The 10,073-nt window shown below is 39.2% G+C and overlaps 1 protein-coding gene across 1 annotated transcript; it reads left to right on the forward strand.

The window, feature by feature from the left end:
- Positions 1-2,432: 2,432 nt before the first annotated feature.
- Positions 2,433-6,209, forward strand: LOC112175304. The gene is made up of 5 exons (XM_024312977.2): positions 2,433-2,585; positions 2,672-2,958; positions 3,053-3,165; positions 4,709-4,813; positions 5,354-6,209. The coding sequence occupies exons 2-5, from the start codon at positions 2,691-2,693 to the stop codon at positions 6,020-6,022; spliced, it is 1,155 nt and encodes a 384-aa protein (XP_024168745.1). The 5' UTR covers positions 2,433-2,585; positions 2,672-2,690; the 3' UTR covers positions 6,023-6,209.
- The last annotated feature ends 3,864 nt before the right edge of the window (positions 6,210-10,073 follow it).

Raw genomic sequence — 10,073 nt, forward strand, 5'->3', positions numbered from 1 at the left:
AGCCCTTCTAGAACAACATCATGCCGTCAACTCCCTGACAAAACTAACCCAGTCTACACTGGCTATCAGAGAGATTGATCGTCTACCACCAAATCAACCCGAGCAAATTTAGTAAGCAAGAGATCTAAAAAAACCAATCTGCAATCCTCGATCTACAGTACAGATCCGATACCGATCACACGCACTGTAAATCGGCGATCAAACCAAGGCAGAAAACATTCCAACCTCCTTCACCACCGCGTAGCACAGGACCTTAGCGCCCAGTGTTCCCATGATCCCTACCGAAGCCTTGCCGGTGCTAGAACAAAACAGACACCAATTAGAAAATTTTCCGCTGCTGTGCTTCGATCAAAACCCTAAGGCCCCGTTTGGTCGACCGGAATGTTACGGTGAGAAAAACATTATACTCATTTTCCTTTCAAGGATGGAATGGAATTGATTTATTTGTGGTGTTTGGAAAAATCCAAGACTTGAGATTAGGAAATTGTTTGAAAGAATTAATCTGTTAATGATTTTTCAATAATGCCCAATCGAATTAAATATGGAAGATTAGAAAAAATACATGTAATTAAAAAAAATACACACACACACACATATACATGCCCGTTCTAGGGCGGACGTATGCATTGCCCCAAAAGTGCGGACGTTGATGCTTCTGCAGCAATTAGGCGCCGACGGCGGCGCGAATCTTACCGGACGGAGGCTAGAGGCATCCCAGACCGCTTCTGGACAGCGATCGAGGTCGAAGGTTCTGGGCAGCGACCTCACCTGAAACTTCAAGGTTCTGGGCAGCGATTGCAAACTGGTAGCCGGCGAGTCCACCAGCAAGAAGAAGGTCAAGATCGACCCCTGGCCTCCGTCTGGCAAGTCCCGCCGCGCCGTCGCCTCCTGAACGGAGCAGAAGCATCGACGTCTGCACTTTTGGGGCAGTGCGAACGTCAGCCTCTGATCCTCTCTCTCTCTCTCTCTATATATATATATATATATATATATATATATATATATATATATATATATATATATGGCCCTTATAGTGATACCTAAACGACTATCAATTTGGTTGAAAATTTGCAGAAGTGATCTACTCATGGAGACTAAAAAATTGAACAGTCAAGATGCCGAAATATGATCGAAAAGTGGGTCTCATAAAAGATCCTTTAAAATGACTAAAAAAAGAAATCCTTTAGTGGAAGGGATCTTATATACAAATAGAGAGAGTTTCTAATGAGGACTAGTTGATGACTTTATTGTGAGACCCACTTTTGGATCACATTTTCGCAAATCAACCGTTAGATGTTTAGATATTCATGTGTAAATCATTTATGCAATTTTTCAACCAATTTGAAAATTGTTAATGCATTCATAATCGTGATTTATCAGTTATGAACATAAACGGTTCATGTTTGACAAATTTGGTTTATCCATTGATTTGATCTAGTTCAGTTCCTTAACGATTAACAATTTAGAAGAAAATTTTCAGAATAAATCTATTCCTGCATATATAAACATCTAATGGTTGATTTACCGTAATATAATCATAATAAAAAAGTGGATCTCCCAAACCGTGATTAGAAAGTCCTCAACTAGTCTTGATTTTAGTTGTCCTTACCCACACACACACATACACACACACATGTATATACATACGGGTTCTGGAGCGGACGTCCGCACTTGATGCTTCTGCAGCGTTTCAGGCTACGGCGTGGGGCTTGCCGGACGGAGGCCGGAGGCATCCCAGACCACTTCTGGGCAGCGATCGAGGTCGGAGGAGATTGAGGTTGAAAGATTCTGGGCAGCGACCTCACCTGCAACTGCAAGGTTCTGGGAACTGCTGCAACCTCGTCGCCGGCGACTCCACCCGACTGCAGACTGGTCCGTCCGACCCCTGGCCTGAGTAGAGCTGCAGCGTCGACGTCCGCACTTTAGCGACAGTGCGGACGTCCTCTTCAGAACATTTTCGTGTGTGTGTGTGTATATATATATATATATTTGAGCATGTAAATATGAATCTAAGAGACAAGCTTTAGAACAAAGGACAGAGTTCAAAGTTGATTTCCATCAAGAAATTTTTGGATTGAATTTTAAATTCCATCAAGAGTCATGAGAAAAATGAATGAGTGAATGATACGAACTATTAATTGACAAGATTTTATGAGAAATGAAATACTACATCCTAGATGGTACTCCTATCCCGCCTCTTTCATAGAATTGGACTCTGGTCAACTTATTTATTTTAATTTACAAACGGGGAAAAGATAAGAGAGAACTTTGGAGAAGATGAACATCGAAAGAATGAAAATACCTTTTAAAAGATGACGGCCTTAACGCCGTTAGTGCCTCCTGTTATTTATGTTGTGTTAGGGTCAAAACCTCAAGTATCATTGTGATATTTTTAAAACGGTACCAAAATTTATAATGGGCGAAAGCTTCGTTACAGTATGCACTTTTGTCAAAATACCAGTCTCTTTAAGAGAGCTACAAGCAACCAGTATAAAACACGAGACCGGAGTATAAACGGGATTTAAAGAAAAAGGAAAGGCGACCTATAAACAAGGCTGAGGATCTGTTCTTTTCAATTGGGCAAGGTTAGATAGATTGTGAGCTCTAACTTTTTTTCATTTGGGGATTGATTCTTCATTTGGTGTTCTCATCTGCTCCTCTTCCTCTTTAGACTAGTTTTGTTTTTGGTAATGGATTCCAAGGCTTTAGCAAAATCCAAGAGGGCACACTCTCAACACCACACTAAAAAGTACCACTCGAATCAGAAAGCAAAGCCCCAAGCAGGTGGAGCCAAGGGGAAGCAAATCCCAACAAACTGGGATCGTTACGAGGAAGAATTCGATTTGGGTTCTGAAGGTGGTGCCTCCGACATTGTTTTGCCCAAGAGTAAAGGTGCAGATTATAGTCATCTCATTGCTGAGGCACAGTCTCAGTCTCAATTTGACGATGTTCTGTCTGGTATGTTCTTCTTTGAGATTTTGTTTCTCCACCACTGAATAGATAAGCATGTTTGGTTGATTTGTTTGTTACAAATTCTTGTGTGTAAATGTAGGGGAGTGGAATAAGGGGATTGGGTCTATGCTTTCGGCCAGGGGAGACAGCATTCTATCATGGATTGGAGATGATAATTTTGTTGTGGATGATAAGGCAGCTCCAAATCACGAGGTAATGCACTCTTGGTGTCTTTATTATTAATATGAAGTTACGCCGATGTGTGAGAGATTATTAGTAGAGTATCTGCTGTGCATCTTGGTAATTTTATATCTGATGGTAGAGGCTGAGAAGCAGATTCGTATTGGAGAGTTGTATCCTGCTCATTAGTGAGAGCTAAGTCAATTTATACCAACTTCTGCATCCAGATCCGAGAGTTGGTATTCAAATTTTAAAACTATATATATATATATATATATATATATATATATATATATATATATATATGAAGGTAATGTCATTGGTTGGATTTCTTGAAGTTTTGGATCTTTATGGTCAAGATTGAGAAGGAAATCATGAAGTCATATATATAAGAAGCTGGTCATAAGCTACTTCATATGTAATTATTATGATGAGAAAATAAGTTTAAGGATTCCACCCATTTACATGAAAACGTATTCAATTTGTGTAAGCAACTGAATACTGCGTTTTTGTTATATTATAATTTGCACATAACATCAAAGTACAAGGAAATATGTTGCTAGTCAGTTTTGTGTAGAAAGATGAGGAATTTTAAATTTCGTTTTGATTTTTGCTAATATTTTCCTCTATGATATGCCTTTCGCTTTCCAACTATTTACCTGACACATTTCTTATAAGTAGTTTTTCTTTTTATCTACTGCATTTTATCTGTAGCATACTGTCATATAGGACCACAATCTTTATTCGTTATGCCTGCTTGGCCTGGAGCCTGTACTCAGGGTCTGTTATTTTTATTTCAGTTTTTTTTTTCTATCTTTTGTTGCATAGGTTGGAACCACCCCCCACCTTTGAATGAAATCTCATGAATAGCTGGAGCATTAGATAGGAGCCATTACACTAACAAATCTGCATTAAAAATTGCATGAAAACCCCTGAGATTTCAATCTTCATCATACATCAATCTTATTTGGAAACAAATTCCAGCACCAACAACAAATTCTGGAAAATAAAGGTTTTGGAGCTTGATGGAGAAATTGGATAGGGGGTTGTTTGAGTTTGGAGAATTTTTCTATAGTGATAAATGGAAGACCAAGAGGAAGTTCAGTTCTTCTAGGGGATTAAGACAAGGTGATCCCTATCACTTTTCCTTATTGTTCTTGTAGTGGATGTTTTAAGGAGAATTATCCCCTATCCGCAGATGATTCAAATCTCTTATCTTCTTGTCAAACATGTTGGAACCAAACTCACCCTTTCCCGCATCCGATACCATTTCCTATTTATTCAGATATTAGATCAAGTGTAAACCCAGGTCGAAAGAATATAGGTACAAGGATGTCAACCAGTCTTGAAATGGAAAATATGGAGAATGAATACATCTGGGAAGCATTAACATGCTTATAAATACTTTGAAATGAAAAAATAAGTAAGAGGCAAGTACAATTGTAATAGTATGGTGCTGTTTGCTACATGAAACTTTTGCTGTGAAAGAATTTTTAAGCTATGTGCTTTGATTTCCTTTTCCTATCATTCCTTGGAGTTACACTGGGAGACTGAGCTTTTATTATACTTCATGCAGGTATCATTTCTTTCCTTGAATTTGCATTCCCTTGCAGAACAACTGGACAAAGTGGACTTATCACAGAGGCTTTACATTGAGGCAGACCTATTGCCTCCAGAACTGGTATGCTTTCCTTTGCTTGTTTTTTGGATGATTACTGAAATAGTATTTTGGTCTTGCCTATGAAATTCTATATTATTTAATATATCATCTGCACTCAGTAGCTGAAGATAATAATTGAATACGGAAGTAGGTAATTGTAGTATACTGTAGACTTTGTAATTTTTCCGGGGTTTAACATGGGAATATGTATCGCAAGTAAATGCCAATAAAGGCCCTCAGAGGGACATAGAATTGATGATAAAATGGTGGTCAGAATTGGTAACGCCTGGATATGTATGCAACTAATATTTTTTAGTATAGTGACTAATGGGTAAGATATGAGAGCGATATTATTCCACGTGTATTGGAGGTAGTATTAAGAAACTATATATTGGGGACACATCCTCTTAATGTATAGAACATGTCTCAGATGCTCATTCCCTTCTCTTTTTCTTTCTTTCCGGAAGGGATCACTGTTCAGATGCTCATCAATAAATGTCCATTCGTAGGATTTTGATGTGTGCTACAGATAAGTGACACATGACCTTGTTTATGCAACAGAATGCGGAAGGTTTAGAGTCTACTAGCAGTCGGTCTGCTGATCAGGTGGAAGCAACATTAGTTAACAAAGGAGCCAGAGTAATATCCGAAGAATCAACCTGTGGTGAGTTTCCCGACAAGAGCGACATAGCAGATCAAGATATTGAGATTATGATATCGAATTCTCCTGACATTGATTGTCTAGACCCAAATTTGTCTAACATGGGATCAATTTCAGTCAACCAAGTTGATGTTGATCTGAGTAAACTTGAAAAATCCACCAATCAAAGGAAACCACCAGAGTTGAGTGTGAAACCTTTGGCAGGCGTTCCAAACAAGAATGTTGCCACATTTAAGGCAGCAACTGCAGAGGAAGAACTGGATATGCTTCTTGACTCATTTAGTGAGACCAAGATAAATGATTCATCTGGTTTCAGGTTTGTACAGGAAGAAGATTCTGTGCCTCCACTTCAACTTCCTAGAAAAGGTACAGATTCATCAAAGCTGATGGCTGCCAACCTTGATGATGCGCTTGATGACTTGATAAATGAAATATCCATTCCAATCAACCAAAGTGGTCTATCTCACCCCCAAGAAAAAATGGCCGTGCATGATTTTGAATCTTCCTCTCGTACTATGTCAAAGTCCAAAGAACTGGATGATTTTGATTCATGGTTGGATACAGTTTGATCAGTTGTAACCTAGAGATCCATAATAGCTTGTTGTTTTCCAATAGCTTTTATATCACTCATAGCTCCAAAGAGTAGAAAAACAATCATTTGATTTCTAAATTAGTTTGAAATCTAAGAATTGCCTAAATGGAGTATCCAAATTCATAGTTTTCCTTCTGGGAATGAGGATGGCCATGGTATCCTGTGATGGCAGCAGTCATTTAGCTTGCAGCTTTTGCTCTTGGTGATTTTGACATAAATACATACATGATTCTTTTTCTTTTTAGGAACAACGAAAAAAATGACAGTTTACCTCCTCGTCCCCTACTATTTTTATTGAAGTAAAGGACTGAAATTTTATTCATAATTAAGTAGGATTACATTCTTGTAATACAAGATCAACTATACAGGGAGTAATAGTTCCCTGCCAAGTTACCTGTTGCTTCGTTTCAAAAGCAATCGAAGCAAGTCTGTGGGCAATTCTATTGCAGGACCGAGGTGCAAACAAGAGCTGGACCGCGGGCATAGTACTAAGCTCCCTCTGAATGTCTAGAACCAAGCTGCTCATCTCAGAAAGATTAATTGCAGCACCTGTAATTTCCTGAACGGCCACCAGACAATCAGTCTCAAGAATGACGTTCTCTAGGTGCAGATTTTTGATAAACTGTAAGCCCTCCTTGATAGCTAACAATTCCACTTGTTGTGCCGAATTAACATGGTAGATTGGCCTTGCGAAGGCAGCTTGGAAAATCCCACATGAGTTTCGTAACACTCCTCCAGTTCCTCCATGTGATTCTTGAGATAGAAAAGCTCCATCAACATTGAGCTTAGGAGCAGCAGCAGCAGCAGCATGCCATTTCGTTGCAACTTTTTGGACCGGTAGCTTGTCACTTTTCCGAGCCTGTTGAAACTCTTCAAGCCAACTAAAGCAGCCAAGTATAATGTCATTTGAGGACTGGACTCTGCCCTCCCAATGCATTGTTTTTCTGTTCTTCCATATACCCCATATGATCATAAGAAGCTTCGCAAATGTTTCAGCTTTAAGATTAAGGGCTTGCTCTAACATCCATTCCTTAAAATTCAGGTTTGGTAAAATAGTACGCTGTAGAGAAAATGATGGACCTGAAAGTATGTGAAAAGCAGTTGGACACTTACAAAACAAGTGAGTGTTGTCCTCCATCTTGTAGTTGCACAGGAGACAATTAACTTCACCTTCGTAACCATTTCGGATCAGTTGCTCCCTTGTAGGGAGTAAATTGTTCCATGTTCATCAAACACATACTTCCAAAGTTTTTTAAAAGGGTCACCAGATGAGGATGAGGCTAAGACGTTACCCAACACTTGTTGTCGAGCTATCCAGTAAGCACTCTTCACAGTAAAATTTCCACGTTTTTCAGGCCCCCAACACAACCTATCAGACACAGAATGTTGACTCAATGGGACACACAAGATTTGTGCAGCCACATTAGGTAGAAATGTTGCTTGTACTGAAGTATGATTCCAAGTTCTTGTGTGAGGATCAATCAACTCAGTGACCCTTTCAAAAGCAACATGATCTGGTTTCTGAATCATATATATTGGGCAATTAGGTACCCATTGATCAGTCCATATATTGACTTTAGTTCCATCACCGATTCTCCAAGTAGATCCTGCTCTTAAAAGTGGCCTACTCTCAAGATTACTTCTCCAAGAGTATGATGGTGCATCACTTAAGCTTGCTTCCCAAAATGAACAATTTGGAAAGTAACGAGCTTTGTACACTAGAGCTATCAAAGAGTCTGGCTTGGTGAGAATCCTCCAGCCCTGCTTGGCTAACATAGCCATATTGTAGGCATAAATATTTTTGAAGCCCATGCCTCCTTCATGTTTCGTTAAACACAATCTCTCCCAACTTCTCCAATGAATTTTCTTTTTACCTTCCATGTCCCCCCAGAAAAGAAGAAGCACAAAGCTGATGAATATCGTCACATAAACTTTTAGGAAGAAGATAACAGTTCATAGCATACGTGGGCATAACTTGTGCAACAGCCTTGATAAGAATCTCTTTACCAGCACAACTAAGAATTTTCGCTTTCCAACTTACAAGATTCTTCGAGACTTTCTCCTTCAAGTGCTGGAACCTTTTTGTTTTAGACTTGCCAACCCTCAATGGCAGTCCAAGGTAGCGATCATGTTCATCAACACACTTGACATTCAACACCGAAGCAAGAACTGTTTTCAAGTGAGGTTGTACATTATTACTAAACACAACACTCTTTTAGTAAAGTTTACCTTCTGTCCAGAGGCCCTTTCATATATGTTGAGAATATGTTTGATAGACATACACTTCCATAGTAGCGGCTCCAAAGAGGAGGCTAGCTATCATCAGCAAAGAATAGATGATGCAGCACCGGTGCCTGGGGACACATTTTAGCCCTTTAATGCTGTTATACTGCACCACTTAAGAGATTAATGTAGACAAACCTTCCGCACACAAGATAAATGGATAGGGTGAGAGTGGATCACCTTGTCCAATACCCCACGTAGGAGTCACCTTGGTAGTTGCATCACCATTAACCAACATTGCATAGCTTACAGAGGTTACACATTTCATCACCATATTGATCCAACTAGATGCAAAACCCAATTTTGAGAGAATAGCTGGCAAATAAGACCATTCAAGTCGACCATAGGCTTACTGATATCAAGCTTGAGAGAGAAAAAACTCTCTGCTAGAGTCCTGAGATTGTGCATGAAGTGTGCTACTTCAGTAGCAACTAATGTATTATCTGAAAACAATCTACCTGGAACATAGGCACTTTGCAAAGGAGATATGATTTCCGGCAACCATCTTTTGAGTTTGTTTGCAATAACTTTGGAACAAATCCTGTAAATAACATTGCATAGAGCAATAGGTCGAAAATGGGCTGCTTCTGTTGGGTTCGGAATTTTTAGGATCAAACAAATATGAGTAAAATTTGACTCCCCCCATATTTCTCCTTTTTCCAAGAAATTTCTGATAGCTAGACAAACATCATGGCCAACAATATGCCAATATTTTTGGTAAAAGAAAGGGGACATATCATCTAGTCCCGGGCTTTTTGATGGATGCATCTGAAATAAAGCTGTTTTGATCTCTTCATCAGATAGGGCAAGTTAAGATCATCATTCATGGTTGATGTAACTTTCATTGGTGTAGCTCTGAAAATGGTTGAGATAGCTTCATCATCCACAGTAGTGAAAACTACTGTATAGTATTCAAAGTTCAATTGTCTCAGTGCAGCCGGATCAGTTTGCCATTCACCTGTTGGAAAAAGAAGGCCCTTGATTGTATTTTTGTTTCTTCTGTTTGAAGCCTTTCTATCGAAGTAGGCGGAATTACGATCCCTATTTTTAAGCCACAGGGCTCTAGAACGCTGCCTCCAATATTTTTCTTGGAGAGAAAGCAAGTGACTTTGCTTCACATGATGTCTACGTTGTTCTTCATACTGGTCAGATGAGTACAGCTGCTTCATAATATCATACAGCTTTTCCTGCACTTCTTTTTATACAGCCTTTTGTTTTTGCACATCAATCTTATGCCATTGTAACAGTTGTTTGTCGGCACTATAAGTTTTGGTGCCAAGTTGCTGGAATAGGTTCCCAGTAGAGGTGGAAAACAGGCCACAAAGCACGAGCACGACACGGGCCTTGCATGACCCGAGCACGTTAGAATAACTGGTCCTAAGAATATTGGCCCATTGGCCCGGCCCGAGCATGACATATTGTGGGCCGACCCGTTAAAAACACAAAATTTCATTTTGTTTTTAAAATATTAAAAAACTACAATGATGAGATTTGAATATGAGACATTTTTATTTAAAATCTCATGACAATTCCACCAATGCTTTCTTTTATATTGTCAAAATAATGAAACAATGTTAAAGGAAAAACATATTGTGTGCCTTCGTCAAAGCAACTGACGGAGAGTGAATCAAGGAATCAGTGATTACCATCAATCAGCGCAATTACGGATCAATCAGCATTTAGTATCATTAATGTAATCGACATTTGCGTTGTAATTCTATCCCTATATAAAGGGACAAAATGAA

Source organism: Rosa chinensis, chromosome 7 (assembly GCF_002994745.2).
Source record: "Rosa chinensis cultivar Old Blush chromosome 7, RchiOBHm-V2, whole genome shotgun sequence".
NCBI classification, from domain to species: domain Eukaryota; kingdom Viridiplantae; phylum Streptophyta; class Magnoliopsida; order Rosales; family Rosaceae; genus Rosa; species Rosa chinensis.